This window comes from Lepus europaeus, chromosome 23 (genome assembly GCF_033115175.1).
Source record: "Lepus europaeus isolate LE1 chromosome 23, mLepTim1.pri, whole genome shotgun sequence".
Taxonomy (NCBI): domain Eukaryota; kingdom Metazoa; phylum Chordata; class Mammalia; order Lagomorpha; family Leporidae; genus Lepus; species Lepus europaeus.
This window is the reverse complement of record NC_084849.1, coordinates 23,934,053-23,958,012: the sequence shown is the minus strand read 5'-3', so window position 1 is coordinate 23,958,012 and position 23,960 is coordinate 23,934,053. Positions and strand designations below refer to the sequence as shown.

General features: G+C 53.4%; 3 protein-coding genes across 5 annotated transcripts in view; 2 read left to right on the top strand and 1 right to left on the bottom strand.

Annotated features, from left to right (window-relative positions):
* Positions 1-2,725, top strand: part of LIMK2 (LIM domain kinase 2) — a 67,456-nt gene extending 64,731 nt beyond the window's left edge. For all 3 annotated transcript variants that reach the window (XM_062182093.1, XM_062182095.1, XM_062182094.1), the window contains one exon: positions 1,014-2,725. In XM_062182093.1, the coding sequence (XP_062038077.1) occupies positions 1,014-1,158 (145 nt within the window). In that variant the 3' untranslated portion in view covers positions 1,159-2,725. The remainder of the gene's footprint in view (positions 1-1,013) is intronic.
* Positions 2,726-3,720: 995 nt separating this feature from the next.
* Positions 3,721-16,324, bottom strand: PIK3IP1 (phosphoinositide-3-kinase interacting protein 1). Its single transcript, XM_062181982.1, has 6 exons — positions 16,091-16,324; positions 15,033-15,149; positions 14,781-14,900; positions 13,838-14,029; positions 13,668-13,746; positions 3,721-5,436 (listed from the first exon to the last, which is right to left on the bottom strand). The coding sequence occupies exons 1-6, from the start codon at positions 16,173-16,175 to the stop codon at positions 5,232-5,234; spliced, it is 798 nt and encodes a 265-aa protein (XP_062037966.1). The 5' UTR covers positions 16,176-16,324; the 3' UTR covers positions 3,721-5,231.
* A 6,779-nt stretch (positions 16,325-23,103) lies between these two features.
* On the top strand, positions 23,104-23,546 carry LOC133751832 (large ribosomal subunit protein eL31-like). Its single transcript, XM_062181983.1, has one exon. The coding sequence runs from the start codon at positions 23,144-23,146 to the stop codon at positions 23,519-23,521; it is 378 nt and encodes a 125-aa protein (XP_062037967.1). The 5' UTR covers positions 23,104-23,143; the 3' UTR covers positions 23,522-23,546.
* Positions 23,547-23,960: the final 414 nt, after the last annotated feature.

Here is a 23,960-nt window from a genome sequence, read left to right as displayed (position 1 = left end):
ACAGTGGACTAAGTAAACCGTAGCGAGCACTAGAAGGCGACCAAGGCTGTGAAAGCCCAGCCGAGGAGAGAGGCTCACTCAGGGTCCAGGTGGTGACTGGGGAGGTCGGAGTGGGCCTCACCCAGATGGAGCAACATTTAAGCAAAAATGTGGAGGAAGGGAACGAAGAGGGAGACGAAGCCTGGGATGTGTTCGGTTCCAGGGCAGCCATGCTGGGGTCACAGCATTAGGAACCTGGTATTTTCATTCTTTTTTTTTTTTTTTTTTTAAATTTTATTTATTTGAAAGTCAGAGTTACACAGAGAGAGGAGAGGCAGAGAGATAGAGAGAGAGGTCTTCCATCCGCTGGGTCACTTCCCAGATGGCCGCAATGGCCGGAGCTGCGCTGATCCAAAGCCAGAAGCCAGGAGCTTCTTCCAGGTCTCCCACACGGGTACAGGGGCCCAAGGACTTGGGCCATCTTCTGCTGCTTTCCCAAGCCATAGCAGAGAGCTGGATCGGAAGTGGAGCAGCCGGGACTCGAACTGGTGCCCATATAGGATGCCTGCACTGCAGGCGGCAGCTGTACCCTCTATGCCACAGCGCCGGCCCCAGGAACCTGGTATTTTCATTCTCTTCTCAAAGAGCTGCCACATCCATAAAACGTCCCTCGCTGGGCAGCTCCGTTGGTGTGGAAACAACAAGTCTGAGGCCTGGAAAGAGACCTTCACAAAGGGACTCCGTCTGCCCCCACCTTGGACCATTTGTGTTTTCTGAGACGTGGGAGGGGCCTGCTTTTTATTAAGTTCTCACCTCCAGCCAGGCCAGACTCCTCCCAGCATTACCTTTAGTCTTTACAGAGCCCTGGGAGACAGCAGTAGTGCTATATTACTCCCACTTCCCGGGGAGGCACGAGGAAGTTATGGGGTTTGCAGGAGGTTGGTCATAGGACCAGGAAGTGAGCGAGCCGCGAGCCTGGCTTCCTCCCACTCCAGCCCATGGCCCTGCCTCTCATCCCCTCCCTTTCTTTCTAGGCCGGCCTTCTCAAAACTGGAGGACTCCTTCGAGGCCCTCTCTCTGTACCTGGGGGAGCTGGGCATTCCGCTGCCGGCAGAGCTGGAGGAGCTGGACCACACTGTGAGCATGCAGTACGGCCTGACCCGGGACTCGCCTCCCTAGCCCCGGGCCAGCCCCCTGCAGGGGGGCGTGCCCCAGCCCGCCTTGCCCCCTCTGCGCCCGACCCCTGCAGTGAGCAGGGCCGTCCTGGCTTCCTGTGGATTGGCGGCTTGTCTAGAAGCAGAACAAGCCATCCCTACTACCTCCCCAGGAGGCAAGCAGGTGCAGCGCCAGGGACGTGCACCTCCACAGGTTCCGGAGCCTGGTTACTGTCGCTCAATCCAACACTCGCCTCAAAGCTGTGAAGAAGAGACACGAGCCTGGACCCTGGGCCAGGAGGAATATGTTACGTGGGACCACTCGGGGACTCCCTGCCCTGGGATCCCGGGAGGCTCCTGCTTACACTAATCGGCATGACCTGGACCTGCTGGGCAGTGTCCCGGGGTGAACCTACCCGTGGGTGCAGGAGGACTTCAAGTGGGCGTGTGGACGAAAGACCGATGGCCAGTGACACTGGGAGAGCGTGAGAGGACAGTGGTGCTCCCCGTGTGCCCTTCAGGTCCTGCCCTCCCCGGGGCAGAGGGGAAGGGAGCAGGCCTTGAAGAGTCCCTTAGTCAAGTGGCCAGGAGGCAAGGATAGGAGGGCTGGTTTCTGCTCACCTGCCAGGGGGTGGCTCGCGCCAGCCCTGGGACCGTATCAGAGTGGGGGGAGGGTGGGGCTCCCACAGGCCAGGGACCACATCACATTTTCAAACTCTACTACTGGAGGCTGGCTGAGAAGTTTCTGGGTGACATCCTTTCTGTCTGCACCAAGCAAGTCACCCACGAGCACAGGAAGAGGCTGGGGGCTGGGAATAAAGAGGCCCTGCCCATGTCCTAGCTCCTGTCACTCAGGCCTTGGAGGGCTCCTCAGGCAGACCCCTAAGACACACTGGCTGGAGCTGGATGGTTTCCGGAGGACAGCCTGGCTTGCCACAGGCCTGGGGTCTGAGGCTGGGGAGTGGGCGTCGGCAGTGTCACCCTTCTGTGTGCCTGGTCCAGGTAGCAGCTTGAGTTGGAGAGGCAGAGTCCCAGAGCTGAGATGCTGGGAGACAGCTCCCTGACTGGGCCTTCTACCTCCTCTGTTGGCTGGCCCAACTCACTAGCCCCTGGCCACAGCCCCCTGAGCCACCCTGGAGGACAAGGGCACTGGACAGCCTGAGGTCCCCCCCACCTGGGCTCCCAGAGCTCCGGGGATTCTTCAGTATGACTTGGATTTGCCTCCTAAGTGGCTGTGAGCTTGCACCATATTTAACAAGTGGGGAGTGGGTTTGGGGTGGTTGTACTGTGGGGAGGGGGTGTGACCCTGGAGAGTGGTTGCTGTTAATATTCCCTTGTTCCATCTGCTGGGTGAGACGGGAAATGTTGTACATAGACCTGACGAGTGGCGGGATCAGATGTCATCTCTGGCGACGCAGACTGTCCTCGCGTGTGCAGCTCGCCAGCTTGCTGTAGGGTCGAGCCCCGGACTCGCGGCAGCAGCCTGGCTCAGCCTCATGGTGCTTGCGCCTCAGCTGTCTCCAGCAAGCACGGGAGTGGTGGGCCTGAGCTGGGCCGTTGAGCAGACTAAATAAAGTAAGCGGTGAACCTAAGTGACGAGCCTGAGAGTGAGACTTGGAGCTTGGCCCGGAGGTGGCCCAGGCCACACAGCTGCCCACCACAGGCAGTGCTTGGGCACCCAGTTCTCCCCTCCTCCTTGTGGCCCAGGCTGCTCTTCCTTGTCCTGTCTCCGGGCTGGGTCCTTCCTCTCAGCCCTGCACTCTGTCCTCTAACACAGGAACACTTCTCCAGGCCGGGCCTCCTGGCTTTCTCTCCACAGGGCTGGGTTCACCCTTGCAGTGGGGAGAAATGAATGCCCTTAGGGTGGGCATGGAGAAGACCCACTGCTTGTGCCTTCTGCATACAGCGGGATGTGGAGGGACCACTGAGCGGGATGATGCTGTCTGCCTAGCTGGGGGTCGTGGGCACAATACGAACCCAGAAACCTAAAGGTAATTCCTCTCAAGCATCCCAGGAATCCAGGACAAGAGCAGAATTTGGCTCCTGAAAATCCTGATGATTTGGGGGTAGTGGTGGAACTATAGAGCGATGGCTGGGCACGGGCACAGGTCACCCTGCGTATTCCTAGCGGCTCAGAACCAACTGTCCTGGAGCCCTGGGAATCGGCCTACAGGGACTTCCCTCAGCCCCTGGCTGCTGTGGTACCGGCCCCGGCCCCAGCCCTGACACGGGCTGTCTGGATGTTCCTGTCTGGACGTCTGGTGGACCTCACTCCACCTCGGGGAGAGCTTGGCGATGACCGCTCGCCATCTTGGGATGCCCACCCACTCGTGCTTCCTATGGCTTCGACCTGGGAGACTCCTGCTGCGAGAGCGGCGATCGGGAAGCAGAGCCTATCAAAGGCTGCCGCCCTCGGGTTCAAGAGCCTTCCGGTTTCTGGTCTAGGGTGAGCGAAGAGCAGGCCAGAGCTCGCCGCACAGGCTTTGACGAGGTGACCCGAAGCTTCCTAACTTACAGGGGGAGTGCTTGTGGCACTCAAAAAAAAAAAAACAAAAAAAAAAAAACAAAAAACCAACAATGTTGTGTTTTTGTTTGTTTTTAATATAAGTCAGATTCAGAGCAATTTCTCGTACTTTATACGCAGGTGTCAGTATGAGGTATATAAAACATGTATACAGAGAAATGCTGTTATAGAAAAGTAGAAACCAGTAATGTTCTCTACTCCAGCATCACGAACACCAAGGGACCCCCTGAGGTCTAGGCCCCCTCAGCAGATGGTTCCCGGGAACAGTCTGCTGGGGGGGGCTCCACTCACCCCCCTCTCCACTTCGGGCAGTAGAAGGGCTCTGGGAAGGAAGCCCTGTGGCTAGGGAGCACGGCCAGGGCCTCCAAGTGTGACGTCAGGACTTGGAGGGCCCGCCGAGCCCCTAGCACAGTGCAGCACAGTGCATTGGAGAAATGTTGGCGCTCGGTCAGACAGCCGGGCTCCCCTCTTGGTCGTGCCAGGAGCCTGCTCTCTGACCTTGGGCGAGTCGCTCTTGTTTCCCTGTGTCCAAAAGGCTTGAAGAACCCTACAGTCCTTTCCGATGGCTCCAGGATTGTTCAGGTTAGGGGATGTGACCCTAGCCCCTCTACCCCATAGGAAGGCACAGGGCCACCTCCAAACTCAGGCCCACTGCACAGCAAGCCCGGAAATGCTTTGTTAACCTTGCTTTCCAAGTTTACTTGGGTCACAGGGCCCACGGTGCGATTCTCACTGGTTAGCTGGCTGCTCTCTTACCCGTACGAAATGAGGTCACTGCCCAACCCTGCCAGGACACTGGGGCAGCTCAGGTCCACCTCTGCCCCCGTGGCCTAAGGCAGGAGCAGATCCTTCTCTGCTTCCTCCTAAGTGGAATGTTTAGTGCAATTCTTCCCTTCCTTTCCTTAGGGAACAAGGAAGGGCCCCTGGGCCCAGGCCCGGCCCACGGTTGTCAAGGCACATCACCGCTAGCAAGCTGGAGCACACTCAGCAGCCCCCAGCCCAGATGCTGTCCTCAGCCCACAAGTCCTGACTTCTGTACAAACCCATTTCCGGTTCTCAGAGGTCAGCAGGGAGTTCCGTCCTGAATATTTTCAAGACTAAATATATTTTTTTCAGTGCCACTGCCTCCTGGCCTGCCTGACCTTAGCCATGAATAACAGTGTACGCCATTGAACCCGTGGAAAACAAATGGGAAGGCGGAGACTGAGGCCGTCTTAGGAGAGCACAGAGGAGCCTGGGGAAGCTCTCCCCGCCTCGTCCCTGGTTCGCTTCCAGGGATGCAGACCGTGTTTGGAAGCCCTTGTCAGCAGCACCACTGTGGGAGCTGCCACGATCCCCATCCACAGGCAAAAATCCTCTCCAAGGGATGGAGAAGGAGCATCGGTAGGCCCCTACCCAGCCTTGTCCTCAGCCTACAGCGCCACATGCTTCTGGCTTTGGGATTCACCAAAAAGAAAAAAAAAGAAAGAAAAAAGTAGGGGTAGGGTTTGAACCGCAGAGTGTAGATTCCCAGCTGTAGGAATCAGGGCTCCCCTGCGCCAGCGTCTGCATGGGCTCCTGCCCTCCGGCGGGGCTCAGGCCCCAGGAGTGCCGGCCTGGCCCATGAGGGGAGTGCTGCCCTCCTGAAGATCCGCCGGGGTCTGGCTGGCGTGGACCACGATGGTCTTCTCGTCCACAATCTCACAGGTGGGGTTGGTGAAGGCAGACAGGGGCAGGGCGACTCGCTGCATCTCCCTCTCGCACGCTTTCTGCTCGTGCTGGGCTTTCAAGTCCTTCCCCCTGGCGAGAAGAGAGGGAGATGTTCAGGCGGGGCCTCTGCCTGGCTTTGTTCCGTAGCGCCCGGGAGGCCCGGGCAGGAGCAGGGGCTCTCGGCGGCCGGTCCAGGAGGACCCAGGTCCCAGACACCGGGTTTCTGTTCTTCAAGATGGTCTTAACAAGGAGCTCCTGCGCCTCCCGTCTGCACTCCGCAGATGTGTGATGGGGGCAACAGCAGTGGGGGCCTCGTGTTTCTGCAGTGGAGCTCAATGGAGATCGCGTGGAGGGAAGAGGCTCTCACAGCAAGGTAGGGTTTTGCTTTTTCAGCCCAGGTCTACATGAGACCCAGAAAACTACCTCAGCTTTGGCCCTAACCCATGAAGCTGTACAGAAGGCTGACCTGGCCATCGTCATTGCCTTCCAGGACAACCTTCTTATTCAAAAGTCCCAGCGGGTGTGAGCCCAGGCTGGAAATGGACTATCCCCAACCCATGCCGGGAGCGAAAAGGACTCTCAGGTCTGTGGGAGACAATGAGAGAGTGACCATCAGAGCTCTCAGGGTTTCCATATCCCTCTGAGTTCTCACGGTGCTACTGCCTTCTGTGGAGTGCCCATTGCATGCTAAGGACTTGGTACGTGGTACATCACTTCCTTCTCAGCCCAGTCCTAAGAATTAATCGTTTTGAAGATGAGGAGGGGCCCAGAGAAGTTACAAGAACTCCCCAAGGATGTGATGGGCTCAAACCCAAGTCTGCTGGACTCTGGCTGATGATCAGAGAAATGTTGACTTGAGCGATGTTGCCCTACAAGAAATGTGCAGCGGTGCCGGTGGTGCCAGCGCTGTGGCGCAGTGGGTTAATGCCCTAGCCTGAAGCACCAGCATCCGTATGGGCACTGGTTCAAGTCCCAGCTGCTCCACTTCCTATCCAGCTCTCTGCTGTGGCCTGGGGAAGCAGTGGAAGATAGCCCAAGTCCTTGGGCCCCTGCACCCATGTGGGAGACCCGGAAGAAGCTCCTGGCTCCTGGCTTCGGATCAGTGCAGCTCTGGCCATTGTGGCCATCTGGGGAGTGAACCATCAGATGGAAGACCTCTCTCTCTCTCTCTGCCTCTCCTCTCTGTGTAACTCTTTCAAATAAATAAATCTAAAAAAAGAAAAGAAATGTGCGGCAGGGACTCAAACCGAGTCCCCACTGCCAACCGGAGGGCTTGGTGAGTGCCTGGCACGTTGCACACCAAAACCAGCACCCAGAACCCATGTCAGCTTCCTCTGAGGCCAGCAGCTAGCCACCTGGGCTCAGCCACAGAGGAAATCTTCCCAGAGAGAGCCTTGAACAGCGGCTGCCGCGTGACATGAAGCACTGCGACCCTGCCTGGCATGTCCTCGGGGACAGTGATGGGATGTGCAATGACAGACGCTTCCAGATACCGGAGAGGAAGACTGGGAAAACGGGACAGGAGGAGGGGCAGGCTGGAGGAAGAAGAGTTTGCATGGTGTCTCAGAACGGTCTAAAGCATCCAGGGTTTTGCGTGCGCGCGTGCGTGTGTATGTGTGTGTGTGTGTGGTTGTTTTGCATCTGTTTTTTGGAACAGCAGGGGGACAAAGAGTCCCCATCTGCCAGTTCCCTCCCCAAATGCCCACAACTGGTGAGGTTGGGCCAGGCTGAAGCCAGGAGCTGGAAACAAATCTGTGTCTCCCACGTGGTGGGTGGTAGGGATGCAGCAATGTGAGTCACCTGCTGCCTCCTAGGGTGTGCGTCAGCAGGAAGCTGGAGTCAGGAGAGATGCAGGGACTCAAACCCGGGCACTCCCAAATCGGATCTGGGAGTCCCCAGTACCTGCTGTGCCAAACGCCTGCCCCCGTCCAGTCCTTTCCGCGTGTTCCTGTGCCAGCTCAGCTTTAGCTGTGCGACGCTTGGTAAAGGCCGCTCTGAGCCTTGTTTCCCCCTTCTACCTCCAGAGAAGATAATGAATGTGAAAGCGTTTTGCACACAGTAAAGCTGCTGGAAACACTCCTGGGATGTGACTGCGATTCGCCCGGAATAGGACGACTCACCAAGCAATGTTATTTTAATTTAGTTTCCCAAGGAAGCTCTCCTGCTGACCAGCCAAGGCAGGCTGTTTATGTGACCTCTGTAATCCCCTCCTCTGGGCCTTAATCCATCTTCTGTAAAACAAGGAGTTGGACTGAAACTCCAAGGCCCCTGCTGTTCTGATTTCCTAGTCCTGTGAGATCACAGGAGGCAGAGGTGTGAGCTCATTACCCTGAGTGGCTTGGGGGGGTGACAGTCTGACCGTCCCAGCCTCGGGTGCCTGCCTCCTCTTTCTCATTAGTCTCACTACTGGACACCACAGAGAAACTCCCAGGGCACCCAGAGAGCCAATGAAGGGACACTGCTCACGGGGTTAGGGTCATCTGGGTCAACTGCTCTCCCACTTGTGCTGAGAGTCACACTACCCTTGGGCCCCAGTCATCATTTACAGCGGCCACAACACAGAGGAAAATACCTGCCTCAAAAAAAAAAAAAAAAAAAAAAAAAGCCAGATTCTTCCATGTAGGGAGAAACCTGGAAGGTCTAGGGTGTCTTTTGCCAAGGCCTGAATTTCAAAACGTAAGGGGCTGGAGGGAGAAGGAAAGCCTCGCACTTGTAACTTCTGAGTAGCTGCTGAGGGACCAGCAAACGGGCCTCCTGTTATCCGGGATGAGGGGAGCTACCATGCGCCTCGTGGGTGCCACACATTCTGTATTTGCACCATTCTTTTAATTTCCAACCCCCCCTTTTTTTTTGACAGGCAGTTAGAGAGAGAGAGAGAGAGAGAGAGAAAGGTCTTCCTTCCGTTGGTTTACCCCTCAAATGGCCGCTACAGCTGGCGTGCTGTGCGGATCCGAAGGCAGGAGCCAGGTGCTTCTCCTGGTCTCCCTTGAGGGTGCAGGACCCAAGCACTTGGGCCATCCTCCACTGCCTCCCCGGGCCACAGCAGAGAGCTGGCCTGGAAGAGGGGCAACCGGGACAGAATCTGGCGCCCCGACCGGGACTAGAACCCGGGGTGCCGGCGCCGCAGGCGGAGGATTAGCCAAGTGAGCCACGGCACCGGCCCCCAACCCCATTTTATAGATGCAAAAACTGAGGCGTTGGAGGCACGCCAGAGCCCTGCTCTCCTCAGCCACCTCCTTTACTGAGCAGATTTATGAGCTGTGGCCAGCTGAGCTGCTGACAGTGGTCAGGCTGAACATACTTAAGTCTTCAGGAGGGAAAAATCAATCCGTATTACGGGGGCAGGGCAGGGCTAGAAGAGCAGCCAAGGGTGGAAAAGAGGCAGGTGCCGGGACTGCTCTGGGTTCGGCTCATCCATTTAGAAGCCCACAAGCACGCCCAACCCCACGTGCCTGCTGTTAATGGTGCCTGTAAGTCTCAGAGATGCAATGGCTGCCCCCAGCTCCCTCGGGAGGCGTTGAGAGAGGCCACCAGGCCTGCTGCGCTCACCATCGTGCTGCCCAGCCCCCTCTCCCTGCCTGGAGGGGCGGAGGCCCAGCCAGGCTGCTGTCTAGCAGCCAAGAAAGAACAAAGGGCTCCTTCTCTGACTCAGCTCCTCTCCTGAGCGGGTGGGGTGGTGTTGACTTACTTTTTTTTCCCTATCAGAACGTAAGAGCTCCCCCTGGACCTAGCGCAGACAGCACACTTGGAACTGGGACAGGGAGCTGCTCAGCAGTAGACTGGCCACCTGAACCCTGTGGCCCGGACAACCAGGACAAAGACCCAGCTGAGCCGCCCTTCCTCCCCAGAGAGGAAGCCTGCTGCCTGCCCACTCTTCCCAGCCAGGGGAAACCGCCATCCCATTAGCCCAGCCTGATGGCCTTTGGCAGGGTTCAAGGCTTGCAGGGAGGACCCTGAGAGCTCCAGGGCCAGCCATGGAGGACTGGGCTGGCCAGAGAGCACAGGTGCGGACGGAGCTGCTGCCTGCCTCTGGCGTCCTCTCCCGGGCTAAGGGAAACACCCTGGACCTCCTTAGGTAACACAGGGAATGCTGTGTCACCCCACTGCTCGGGGAAAGTTGGCCCAGGAAGCTATGGATCATGTAGCCTCCATCTACGTCTGATTCCACCTCACAGCACACCTCTGTGTCATAGGTATCACCTGTGATCTCTGTCTTCAAGTTGGGAAGACAGATCCACAGGGGTGAACTTAGCTGTTCAAGCCAGCTGCAGAGCTGGGATTCGAACCATGTATGACCGTGGGTCAGGACTGTCTTTTGAGGAAATAGCAGAGCTCAGGGGGTTATCACCTGTAACCCCCTGCCCCCACACCGTCTCACAGACGAAGCATACTGAGGCCGGGAGGAGGGGAATAGCTTGGCCACTGTCACATCCTGAATGGGTGCCAGCTCTAGAACTAGACCCTGCGGCTTTTGACTTCTAAACCCAGCCTTTTTTTTTTTTTTTTTTTAAAGTTTATTTTGCCTACTGTCCTTTGCAATTCAAATTTACATGAAGCTGCTGGACCTTGGTGGAGATGCTGATCATCTTGAGACATACCCCACTAGCTGTGGTGCACTTGACGCTTCAAGGTCTCAGCTGTTCACTGAAAATGGAGTTAAAGTGCTTCCTGCGTTTTGAGGAGTGGGTGAGAGCACATAATAGGCCTTACTTACTGAAAAAGCACAAAATAAACATGGGCTGCTACCATGGTGATTGCCTGTGGTATCCTACGCTTACATGTAATACCTGCGCTCAGCTTGGATGGGCAGATGTGGGGAGGGGATGTACCTCCACTGAACAGACACCATGCTGAGGTTGAGAGGCCACCTCAGCCTACAGCTCTGTCCAGGACATCCTGGTCTCTGACTCTGGGCAGCGATGGCAGCTAAGAGCTTGTCTCCAACCCACATGTGGTTTCCTGTTGTACAGTCTGTTCTCCGAGCAGGTTTACTGAGGAAAAGAGTGGACACGTGGTGGGTGACGGGGCGTCACGTGGCGTGGTGCCCTGCCCTGAGTTTACAGGAAAAGCAAAGGGAGGATCCTTGACAGCCTGAGGGAGAAATCTTCAGAAACAGAGCCTGGCTTCCTTGCCGGGCACCAGCACCGGGCTCGGAATTAGGAACATCTCGTCAAGCCCCAGGAAGGCCTGGAAACTGTCACCAGGTTGGAGGAGAGCCAACTGCTGTCCAGTGAACCAGGAAGCAGGGCTAAAGTGAACCGGCGTGCTTTGGGTCTGACCGGGGATGGGGAGGCCAGGGCTATGAGGACATGTTCCTCTCTGAAAGGAACACGCCGCTATCCCTGGACCTGCCATCCCACTGTGGGCAACAACCTGTTCCTGAATCACAGAAAAGAGGCTGGCACTGTGGCACAGCAGGTTAAGCCACCACCTACAAGGCCACCATCCCATATGGGCGCCCGTTGGGGTCCTGGCTGTTCATCTTCCAATCCAGCTCCCTGCTAATGTGCGTGGGAAAGCAGCAGAGGACGGCCTGAGTGCCTGGGTCCCTGCCACTCAGATGAAGCTCCTGGCTCCTGACTTCAGCCTGGCCCAGCTCTGGCCATTGCAGCCACCTGGGGAATGAACCGGCAGATGGAAGATCTCTTTCCCTCTCTGTCAGATCTCCCTCTCTGCAACTCCGCCTTTGAAAGAAATAAATCAATCTTTAAAAAATATATCAAGAGATGGCATGGGGTTTGGAGGCCATCAATGCACTACCCCCATTTCCCAGGAAAATAAAGACCAGCTGTTTACTGCCACTTACCCTGTGCCCTCACTGAGCTAAGCAGGTGCGTGCCTTAGCCCCCACAGCAATGCTGCTGCTAGGATACGGGCACAACCTCTCAGACTCACGCAGACAGCCAGTTAGTACCAGGGCTAGGACGTCCCTCTACCAACTGCTAGGTATGTAACCTCAGGCAGGATATACCTCCCCTCCTGCCTCAGTTTTCTCATCTGTAAACTGGGAATAATGATAGCATTTCCCTGATGGGGGTGATTGTGAGAAGCACATTAATGCAGGCAAAGTGCTTGAAGAACATACATGGTCGATGTTCACTACTGCTGTTATGATTATCACCAGGTGCCGTTTCGCCTATAAAATGAAGAGGTCAGGGGCCGGCATTGTGGCACAGCAGTGCTGCCTGCCTGTGACACCGGCGCCCATATGGACACCGGTTCCAGGCTCGGCTGCTCTACTTCTGATCCAGCTCCCGGCTAATGCGCCTGGGAAAGCAGCAGAAGACAGTCCAAGTGCTTAAGCCCCTGTATCCATGTGGGAAACCCGCAAGAAGCTCCTGGCTCCTGGCTTTGTCCTGGCAGAGCCCTGGCCATTGCAGCCATCCGGGGAGTGAACCAGTGGATGGAAGCTCTCTCTCTGTCTCTCTCTGTGCCTCTCTCTTCCTCTCTCTGTATGACTCTGACTTTCAAATAAATTTTTTTTAATGAAGAGCTAAGCTACAGCATTTCTGAGGAACCCTAGGTTTATATAATAAATCTACTGGGGCCATGGCTCAGGCATGGCTCTCAACCCTGGAAAATGAAGATCACTGTCACCTCCCTTACAGGAAGACGTAGCCCATAGCGAAGATGTATCACAGACACTCAGCTGGAAGTCAAATCCCCTGATCTTTGCCAAAAAGCAGTAAATAATTTTCCAGAGCAAGGCACTGCTGTAGAATTGAATTAAGCTCCGCTTATTATCATGCACCCATTTCTGACTTTGAGAACCTTTTCCAAATGGCATCTCAGGGGACCTTCCAAAATTAGCATTCCGCCTCCTGCTGTCCCAGCCACAAATCATGTCCCTAAGTTAGCCTCTGGGTTTTTTTTTTTTTTCTTTTCTATTTGTTTGTTCATTGTTTGTTTTCTTAAGATCTATTTATTTATTTGAAAGGCAGAGTGACCAGAGAGGGGGTGTCTTCCATCTGCTAGTTCACTCCCCAAATGGCCAAAAAAGCCGTGGCTGGGCTAAGCTGAAGTCAGGAGCCAGTAACTCCATTCAGGTGTCCCACATGGGTGGCAGGAGCCCAGATACTTGGACCATCTTCCACTTTCCCACTTTTCTGATCTAGCAAGGCGCTGCATCAGAAATAGAGTAGCCAGGACTCGAATCAGGCACTCTGACATGGAATGCCAGCGTTGCAGGCAGTGGCTTAACCTGCTGCACCACACTGTCAGCCCACAGGTAGCCTCTCTGGATTTCACGTGTGAGAAGGAACGGCTCACAGGCTATCCGCCAGCTCACTTTTTGCCTCCTACCCTAGAGGAGACCTCACTGCTTATGGACTAGGAAATGTACATTCCAACAACAAAACTGTGTCTGTAGCAGAATTTTATAACCCACAGAAATAATTCAGTCTCCGGGCCCCTGCAATGAGTACCCAGCTTAATTTCTACAGTGCCACCCACTCCCCATGCCAGGCAGGTTGGATGAGACAGCAGGGCATTTGGTATCAAAAGTGGGGGAGGGGGGGTTGACCGTCTGGCACAGCAGTTAAGCTCCTGCTCGGGACGCCAGCATCTCATATCCAAGTGCCTGAGTTCAAGTTCTGGCTTCTTTCTGCTTTCTAGCTTCCTGCTAATGTGCACCCCGGGGGGCAGCAGGTGACAAATAGTTGGGTCCTTGCCACCTGGTGGGAGACCAGGACTGGCTCCTGGCTTCGACCTGGCCCAGCTCAGCCCTGGCTGTTGTGGGCATCTGGGAAGTGAACCAAGGCAAGAGATGTCTGTTTCTCTCTTTCTCTCACTCTCTGCCTTGAGATAGAGATAGAGATAGAGATAGAGATAGAGAGGTAGAGGTAGAGGTAGAGGTAGAGGTAGAGGTAGAGGTAGAGGTAGAGGTAGAGGTAGAGGTAGAGATAGAGAGGTAGAGATAGAGATATAGGGATAGGGATAGGGATAGGGATGGAGACATAGAGACAGGGATAGGGACAGAGAGAGAGAGAGGGAGAGATAGAGATAGAGAGAGAGAGATAGAGATAGGGATCGAGTGAGCCGAGTTGGAACCTTTGCATCCAGGTTGCCACTCCAGGCAGTGTGACCTCAGGCAGTCAGTTCTCCTCTCTGACAAAGAATCCCTGCCTCGCAAGGTGTTTGAGTGCAAAGTGACAGCACCAAACAAAAGTGTTTACCCAGGATCACCTGGTAAAGACCAGAGCCAAGTTTCTCCATCTTAAGCTGGTTTCCATTCTTTCAACACCTCACTTCCTTTTAGGTAAGAAAGCCGCAGAGGAAGCTCATTTGACTTGACCCCCTCGTCTAAAAGAGAATCTACTGACCTCTTGTAGGTGTAGCCCAAGACGATGCCAGTCCCAATGGCGATGATGATCACCATCATGGTAATGCCCAGCACGTAGCCTGCGGGAGACAGGACACAAGGCCCCATTAGCCACGCCGCCGCCAGTCAGCAAATGCCTCCCCAAACGAGGGGAGGGTGGGGCTCTCATACCCAGAGTTCCCAGGTCCTTCTTCTCCTTGGAGTTCATCCGCACCCGCTGGCCGATCCCAACCGCGGGCTGCACAGCTGCCGCCTCGCTCCGGGCGGGCAGGGCGTTGGCAGGAGGGAACGCCTGCGCTTCGTCTTCGCCCGGCCCATCCGCCATTTCCACCGTGAAGGCTGGCGGGCTCAGGGAGGTGGTCTCTGGAGGTGAGGTGGGAAATAGCTCTCGTCAAAGACTGCCCTGCGCGAATTCCACAGCTGATCCTGGACCACAGTGCAGGGGGCGCAGAAGGAGGGGCCACCTCAGAATACCACCGCCCTACACACCCTGAAGTCAAACCCTCCTCCCCCACAGCGGCACCATCGCGGGAACAAAGGAGCGGGCAAGGGTCTCCCTCTTGCCTCAAATCCATGTTATCTTCCCCAGTGGGGTCCGCCACCTCCCCATGAGGGAAACTTGACTCCTCCAAGCCTCTCACACTCATCACTGACCACACGCTTCGTGCCAACCCCAACGCTAAAGGCTTAACCGTGCTGATCACGTTTAACCCTTGCCGCGGGAGCAGCAAGCCTAAGAAATCCGGATTCATATCTGGACCCTGACACTGCCCGTGGTGAGTCGCAGAACTTCTCTGAGGCCCCCCAACACCCCCAGCGCCAGAGGACCTCGCCCCGGAGACGCCCTCACGGCGCACGGCGCGGCGCCGCGGGCTCGCCTCACACGGTTGTTTACAAGCGCTCGCGGAGGATGAGGTCACTCCGAGCGGCGGCGGCGGCCAATCGGCTTTGAGCCTCGCGGCCTGGAGACAGCGCTGGCCAATCGCGCGGCGCGGGGGCGGGGCAGGGCCGGCCGGCGTCTCGCGACCACACGTGCGCGGCGGGTGTAGCCGCCGCTCGCAGTCAGCGGCCGGCGCGGAGGGTCGCGGGTCCCGGCGCCTGTTAGAGCCGCTACCTGGGCAGCGCAGATCCTCGCACGGCCGTTTCTCAGGGGCGCCCGTCTGGCCGCTAACGTAGCACCAAGGCCCGCGAGGGTCGTGGTCCGGGTTCCGGCAGTAGTTGTGGTTACCAGCGCCTGACGGGGAGAGAAGGCGCCATGGGCCGGGGGGCGGGGGCCGGGGTCAGGACCGGAGCCAGGACCGCGGCTGCCGCCGCCCGCCCGCCGGTCAGCCAGCCAGCCCCGCCCGTCGCCCCAGCGGACACTCACCCGACGCGGGGCCAGGCGCCAGGGCGCCCTGCGCGTCCAGCCAGTTGAGGCAGTGGAGGCCTGGCGCTGGCGAGGGCTGGTCCTCCCGGTACAGGTGACCGTTGTCCCAGAAGCAGCCTGCGAAGAAGGACCCCCGCCCCGGTTCCTGAGTGGCGGACAGCCCGCGGAAGGCGCCCAACCTGACGGGCAGGGCAGCCAGGACGCCACCCCGGCTGCGCCCCTCACCCGGCTGGAGGTCCCCGGGCCCTGTGACAGGGACCTCCGGGTCCTCGCGCGGGAAACTTCGCCTGGAAGGGAGGCTGTGAGGCCCTACGTGATGGCAGAGAAAGAGCTTGAAAAGCCCCTAGGCGGTACGGGCAACGCTCAAGTGCAGGGGACTGTTAACTCTTGGACTGGTGACCACTTTGGTGGGGAAGGGGAAAGACTTGACTTCGGGTCCCTTTGTGGAGGTGGTGGGATCGGGATCGGGGGCAGGGGGCTGCCACACTTGATAATCAGCCGCCTGTTGTCATGTCCATGTTACATAAACTGGTGTTCCCTCCTCCGGGGTACAGCCACCGCCTGCGTTTTTAAGAGGCAACGTTCAGCCCCAACTGGAGTCTACGAAAGCCTGGATTCAGTCAGGCAAGGGTTCAAGACCTTCCTACGAGGGGCGGGGTGGGGGACCTGCCTGGATGTGACTCCAGACTCCCACTCCCCTTGGCGAGAGAGCCCCAGGAAGAGCTGGGCGGGAAGGCCTGTGCCCTGGCCACAGTGTGCCGAGCGCGTCAAAAGAGCAGGAGTTGGGGGAGATGCCACCTCCCCCCTACCAAGCTCCATCCACTCTTGAGCAAGGAAAAGGAAAGAGAAAGTGGCTACTTGCCTTTGTTCTTAATGGCAAAGATGGAGCTGCAAGCCCCTGACCAGGCAAGGAAGAGAAAAGGGAAAAAAAAGCTTGCACAGGACAACAAAGCCCAGCTAAAAGCCTCACTTCCTGGCATCCCGGCTCCGTTTGGGAAACAGAGTCTCCCGGGTCTGCTCCCTTAAGTTGCTGGAGAAAGGAAAGATTGTGTTCTCACCTCCAGATCCATAGGCTTCTGCAAGGAGCATGTTGCTGAGGACCAACGTTTGTACCCAGGCCAGCTGCATCCTCCCCTCCTCCATCCTGCAGGTGACCGGACAACCAGTGTCCAGCTGGGGTCCCCTTGGCAGCGGCTCCGCCTCGCCGTCCCAGCCTTGCAGTGAGACCTGCCCTTGCTACGGCTCTTCTGGTAAACAGCCTCTCTTTAGAACGGAGAGCTCCCCAGCCAGCTTGCTGCAGCGCGAGGTGTTTTTCAGCTATAAAGCGCCCCCTGGGTCCTAAGCCTCCTATGCCATGCAAGATCGCTAACCCTGAGCCAAGAGAGGAGCTCAGCCAAGCGAAGAGGAGCCGGGAAGGTTCAGGCTGTGCTGAGCAGCGGCGAATCAGTTTGAGACCTGCACGGCTGCACCCCCAGGGTTTCCATTTGTGTGAGTACAGAATTATTCAGAATTATGCTGTCAAGAGGCATCATGGGAGGGGGGGAGTAAAAGCACTAAGGCACAGACACCTGAGGGAGGAAGTGTTAACTACACAACAGAAGGAATTCAAAGACCACATAGGGGGCACCTAAGAGTATCTGGGCAGAAGTAACTCCTTACATCTTTCCTGGAAAAAGGCCTCTGTGGGTCACACATGTTTATGAGCTGCGACACTTTTTTTTTTTTAAAGTGTAACTTTGCCAGGGTCAGATCCAACACTTTTTTTTTTTTTTTTTTTGCTTACATTTGCGATTTGGAGTGTCCATATTTAGTAGGACTACAGAAGGGGTATCTTTAATTGAAAATACATGTTAGGCAAACATTGGAAAATTTGCCCAGCTATGTTGTAATACCCATCTGCCCTTTCTACCAGCCCTGAGTTGTTATAGAGGAAGTTAAGTAAAATATTTGCTACCCTCCACCCCCACCCCATGGGAAATCCATTTGCAGCGATTTATAAAGCCTCGCCACATCCATAGGACTCGGGCCTTTTGGAGAGAGGCCGAAGAGCCCTGTTCCTGTTTGGCTGCCGCTTCAAGTTCAAAGGCAGCCTCAGTAAACTGAGAGAGAGAGCGGAGTGGTTCGCCAGGACTACCTTGTGACTCAGGCAAATCTCAAAATAGTAATGGGAGACTCTCAGTTTTACAGGCAGTACTTTAGGGAGGGGAAAGTACTAAATGAACTTTAAAAGCTTTATCAGGAAAGAAAGCTCCCGTGAATCCAAGTAGCCTAACGCGGATTTGAATCCATCACACTCAGATTTCAGACAAGAAAGGGTTCAGAGGTACATTTGGTTTATTCTTTTTTTTTTCATTTATTAAACTTTTATTTAATGAATGTAAATTTCCAAAGTACAGCTTATAGGTTACAATGGCTTCCCCCCTCCCATAACTTCCCTCCCACCCGCAACCCTCCCCTTTCCCGCTCCCTCTCCCCTTCCATTCACATCAAGATTCATTTTCAATTCTCTTTATATACAGAAGATCAGTTTAGTATATATTAGGTAAAGATTTCAACAGTTTGCCCCCATATAGCAACACCAAGTGAAAAAAAATACTGTTGGAGTACTAGTTATAGCATCATTTGGTTTATTCTTAAAGCAGTTTGCAGGCAGTGTTCGATTGCTTTAATCCATTTAATAAGCTCTGTTGCTTTGTTTCTACAGCCATTCTCCTACCTTCTCACGTAACTTCTGACTCCCTGACGTGGTTTATGCTGTCACTCCAGAATCTAAATTTATTCACATATACACACACAGATACAGATGGGACAAGATGTTAGAATTTAACAGGTCTGACATCATAGCCTTTTAGCATTTTTATTAATTTTACAAATATTTTTGACAGCCTACTACGCGCTGGATACAGTTTTAGATGCTGGGGGTATATCTGTGAACAAAATATTTGAAGTCTCGGCCATCATGGGGAAACAGTTGACAAATAGGTAAAATGTCAAGTAGTCTTAAGCATTAAGAAAAAAAGTGAAACAGGATAAGGGCAAACGCAACGGGATGATTTCATTTGCTAAAGAAAGTTCGTACTTTGTCCGGAGAACAGCCGGGTATGTATATGGGCAAAAGGCTGAAGGGGAAGCTCTCTGCACAGTTTGCCTTGCGGGTCCTATGCTTACTCTTAACAGCACTGCAAATGATACATGGTATACATTGTGTTTCATCCCTCGAAATAAGTAGGCTTGAGAAAAGCAGAGCACAATTTTTAATTTTCTGAGCAGCAGGGGGCTTTTGGGGGCTGATCCCGTAGCACCTAATCTGTCGGCTCACCTGTGTTCAGTGAGTGCTTCCTTACTGATGTCTGGTGATGTCCTCCTCCTCTAACGGGCTGTTTCCGGTGCATTGCAGTACTCTGTTCTCTGATTGATAATGAAAGGTATGACAAGCCTCTTTAGATTACCTCCTGGACCCGTACCATATAGTATTTTCACCTCAGAAACACAAAGATTCCTAACATGTTGCTATTTCCTGGTTTTTCTGTTTTAAAAACCTGCATTCTTGGGGGCCTGCATTGTGTTGTCACAGGTTGCAAGCTGCCGCCTGCAACACTGACATCCCATATAGGCCCCACTGCTCCAGTTCTGATCCAGCTCCCTGCCAATGTGCCTGGAAAAGCAGGGAAAGATGGCCCAAGTGCTTGGACCCCTGCCACCATGTGGGAGATCAGGAAGAAGCTCCTGGATCCTGGCTGCAGTCTGGCCCCACCCTGGCCACGGCAGCCATTTGGGGAGTGAACCAGCAAATGGAAGATCTGTCTGTCTCTGTCTCTTTCTCACTTTGTGTAACTCTGACTTTCAAATAAATAAATCTTTTTTAAAAAATGTTGAAACAGCTGTCTTCTCCAACTTACACACCTTGATATATGCCAAAACCATATTTTATGACATGTCTTAGCAGAAGCAGCATTGCCTAGGAGAGATCTGACAGGCCAGAAGGAGATGGTTTTGAGCTTAGTCATCTCTGTTTTTTCTCCTCTGTAACAAGACATTTATCAGCATGATTTGATTTTTTTCAGGAATAAAGGGCCTGTTTCTCAATCCTTCAAAGGCATATTCTATTATAATAGATTCAGTACCTTTCTTCCTCAAAGAAATCGGATTCAGTTCGGAGATGTGCCTGTCGTCATGATGATGTTTTGATCTTTCTCTGATGATTCAGATTTGAACTTTGCTCCAGGTATTGGTTCAATATGGCCGTGGTTAATGGCCTGTTGTTCCTCCAAACTTCAGCTTTCTTCCAAAATATTACTGCAATAGCAATACAATACAGTACACTACTCAAGTGCTTATTTTAGATTGTTTATATCCCTAAAGACAACATGGTGAAATATAATACTTGTATTTAACTGACTATTTCAGGGATGTTTTGACTTTTGGTTTCCCATTAAATGAGTGTGACTCTAGACACAAAGCCCTACTGTTCCATCAGGAAATATCCTCCAGGGTTCCCCGAGAAGGATGGGCAGCTCACTTTGCTAGTAGGAAATATTAGTGGGGGGTATCTAGGAAGGAAGTCCTAAAGCTGTTAAAAGGCTTAAGAATCTGCAAATGGGCCGGCGCCGTGGCTCAACAGGCTAATCCTCCGCCTAGCGGCGCTGGCACACCGGGTTCTAGTCCCGGCTGGGGCACTGGATTCTGTCCCAGTTGCCCCTCTTCCAGGCCAGCTCTCTGCTATGGCCCGGGAGTGCAGTGGAGGATGGCCCAGGTGCTTGGGCCCTGCACCTCCATGGGAGACCAGGATAAGTACCTCGCGCCAGCCACAGCGGCCATTGGAGGGTGAACCAACGGCAAAAAGGAAGACATTTCTCTCTCTGTCTCTCACTATCCACTCTGCCTGTCAAAAAAAAAAAAAAAAAAAAGAATCTGCAAAAGAGGGCCAAGGTGTTGGTAAAAATCTTTGGAGCGAGATCTGATGAGTTGGCTCCAGCTATTCTTTTTAGATAATGGGCTATAGAAGTATCCACTGAGGGACTAGCACTGTGGCTTAATGCACTGGCATCCCATATGGGTGACAGTTTGAGTCCCAGTTGCTCCACTTCTGATCCAGCTCCCTGCTGATGGCCTAGGAAAGCAACGAAGGATGGGCCAAGTTCTTGGGCCCCTGCACCCACCTGGGAGACTGGGAAGAAGCACCTGGCTCCTGGCTTCAGATTGGCGCAGCTCTAGCCGTTGCGGCCACCTGGGGAGTGAACCAACGGATGGAAGACCCTTTTGTCTCTCCCTCTCACTGTCTGTAACTCTTTCAAATAAATAAATAAAATTAAAAAAAAAATAACAAAGCTCCAAGGCCATGTCTTTCAAATATGGCCTTCAATGAATTTCTACTTTGTGTATGCGAGGCACTTAGGTTTTTTTGTTTTATATATATATATATATATATATATATATATATATATATATATGAGTTACACAGAGAGAGAAGGAGAAGCAGAGAGAGAGAGAGGTCTTCCTTCTGCTGGTTCACTCCCCAATTGGCCACAATGGCCAGAGCTACGCCAATCCAAAGCCAGGAGCCAGGAGCTTCTCCCTTGTCTCCCACGCAGTTGCAAGGGCCCAAGGACTTGGGCATCTTCTACTGCTTTCCTAGGCAATAGCAGAGAGCTGGATCAGAAGTGGAGCAGCCGGGACTCGAACTGGTGTCCACATGGGATGCCAGCACTGCAGGTGGCAGCTTTACCTGCTATGCCATAGCACCAGCCTCTTAGTTAAGCTTTTTTATTTTTTATTTTATTTTATTATTATTTTTTTTGACAGGCAGAGTGGACAGCGAGAGAGGGAGACAGAGAGAGAAAGGTCCTCCTTTTCCGTTGGTTCACCCTCCAATGGCTGCTGTGGCCGGCGCACCGTGCCAGGAGCCAGGCACTTCTCCTGGTCTCCCCTGAGGGTGCAGGGCCCAAGGACTTGGGCCATCTTCCACTGCACTCCCGGACCACAGCAGAGAGCTGGACTGGAAGAGGAGCAACCGGGACAGAATCTGGCACCCTGACCAGGACCAGAACCCGGTGTGCCGGCACCGCAGGCGGAGGATTAGCCTATTGAGCCGCGGCGCCGGCCCTTAGTTAAGCTTTTAATAAATGTTTGAAATAAAGGGGAAAAGTATCATTTAACGAAAAAGCATCTAGTAAGTAAACTTACAAAGATTATAATTTGTTTTTTCGAAAGGCATGGAGACATATCTGTCTGCTGGTTTATTTCCCAAATGCCTGCAAAAGCCAGGGCAGGGCCAATCCAAAGCCAGCCCAAGTCTCCCATGTAGGTGGCAGTGACCATGTACTTGAGCTCTCAGCTGCGGGCTCCCAGAGTGTGAATTAGCAGAAAGGTGGCCTCAGGAGTGAAGCCAGGACTTGAACCCAGACACTCCAATATGGGATGCAGGCGTCCCAAGCCGGGGCTTAGTCCTTAACCAGTGTGCCAAGTGCCCTCCCTTTTTAAGGGAAGATAGTGCACAATCAAGTAGGCTCGTCGATGACAGATGACTCTCAGCCACAAGACATTCCACACCAGGCGCTGGGGAGCCACAAAAGCGGAGACTTGGAAAGATCACATCGCTGGCTTTGAGGAGGAAGGGAAGAATACATTCCTGAAAGTAGATTTGTTAGAGGCGGCCTTAGAAGACATAGTGCCCACATCAATGAAGCACTATCCTGAGTGTGTTCACTTAATTGGTTGCTAAGACTGGAATGTCCATATTTAGGGTGAATTAGCCCAGTAAAGAGTTGTAGCCTTGACTCTCTTGGAAGGGGATCTGGTATTCTCCAAAGAGTGCCAGTTGGAGTCTCAGCTGTTCCATTTCGTGTCCAGCTCCCTGCTTAGGCTCCTGGGAAAGCAGCAGATGATGTCACAAGTGCTTGAGCCCCTGCCAACCGAGTGGGAGACCAGGTTGGAACTCTTGGCTTCAGACCCAGACCTGGCTGTTGGTGGCCATTTGTAGTGAGACAGTAGATAGAATATAGCTCACTTGCTGTCTCTCTGCCCCCTCTCACTTACCGCCCCCATCACTCTGCCTTTCAAATCTTTTAAAGTGCCAACATCCAGAATGAGCTTAACACTGACTTTTAAAGTAGAAGTGGTATATCAAAGAATTTATGAGCATAGGCTTTAAAAAAAACCTGAGTTCTTGTCTCAGCACTACACTGTGATCTTACGTAAGTTATTGCCATCTGTAAACCTTCAATTTCCTTAGACTTTTATTACAGTGGCTAAGACTACAGGCACCAGGGCAGGTGTTTGGCATAGCAGTTAAGTTCCACTTGAGACACTGGCATCACACGTTGGGCTGCCTGGTTCAAGTCCCAGGTGTTCCACTTCCCATCCAGTATCCTGCTAATGCACACCCATGTGCCTGCCTCCATGTGGGCGACCCGGATGGAGTTCCAGGCTCCTGGCTGTTGTGGCATTTGGGGAGAGAACCAGCAGGTAGAAGACCTCTCTATCTCTCTCTCTCCCTCTCTCTTTCAAATAAAATGAAAAGAAACAATTTTGAAAATTCATTTTTTAGGGGCCAACATTGTAGCAAAGTGGATTAAGTCACCACCTGTGACACTGACATCCCATATGGGCTCTGGTTCAAGTCCTGGCTGTTCTATTTCCAATCCAGCTCCCTGCTAATGTGCCTAGAAAGTAGCAGAAGAGGCTGACTTCTAATAAATGAATACTTTTTTTTTATAAAAAGTCACTTTTTAAAAACGTTTATTTATTTGAGAGGCAGAATTACATAGGAAGAGACAGATCTTCCATCCAGCTGGTTCACTCTCCAAATACCACAGTGGCTGGGGCTGGGCTAGGCTGAAGCCAGGAGCCTGGAAGTCCAACCAGGTCTCCCATGTAGGTGGCAGGGGCTGAGGCATTTGGGTTATCATCTGCTGCTTTCCCAGGTTATTAGGGAGCTGGATCAGAAGTGGAGCAGCCAGGACTCGAACTGGCACTCATATGGGATGCCAGCATGCCAGGCAGTGGCTTAACTTGCTGCACAGTGCCAGCCCCAATTAATTTTTTTTTAAAGTATAGGCACGAATGTCAGGATTCAAAACTCAGCTCTGGCTTTCCAGCTTGGGCCCTCCAAGATGGCTCCTGCGAAGAAGGGCGGCGAGAAGAAGAAGGGCCGTTCTGCCATCAACGAGGTGGTGACCCGCGAGTACACCATCAACATTCACAAGCGCATCCATGGCGTGGGCTTCAAGAAGTGTGCCCCTCGGGCACTCAAAGAGATCCGGAAGTTTGCCATGAAGGAGATGGGGACTCCGGATGTGCGCATTGATACAAGGCTCAACAAAGCCGTCTGGGCCAAAGGAATAAGGAATGTCCCATACCGCATCCGCCTGAGGTTGTCCAGAAAACGTAATGAGGATGAAGATTCCCCAAACAAGCTCTACACTTTGGTTACCTACGTACCTGTCACCACTTTCAAAAATCTACAGACAGTCAATGTGGATGAGAACTGATTAAAGTTGTAAAAACTGAAAAAACAAAAAAACAAAAAAAACTCAGCTCTGTTGCTTACTTGCCATGTCATGTTAGGCAAGCTGTTAAACTCTCTGACTCAGTTTCCTCACTTGAAGGGAAAGAGAGATAAAAATGTTAGCAGTTTCATTGGATTTTTGACATTCATTGAGCCCTTAATGAATGTTAGCTATTGTTATTATTACAGATCTGTGAGTAACTTCCAACTTGGGGATGCTGCTTATATTTTTTATCTTCAGGAAACTTACAGTTTGGTTATAAAGATCATATGAGTAGGTGTTAAAGAGTGGGGTATAGGGGCTGGCGCTGTGGCATAGCGGGTAAAGCCACCGCCTGCAGTGCCAGCACCCCATATGGGCACCAGTTCTAGTCCCAGCTGCTCCACTTCCAATCCAGCTCTCTGCTATGGCCTAGGAAAGC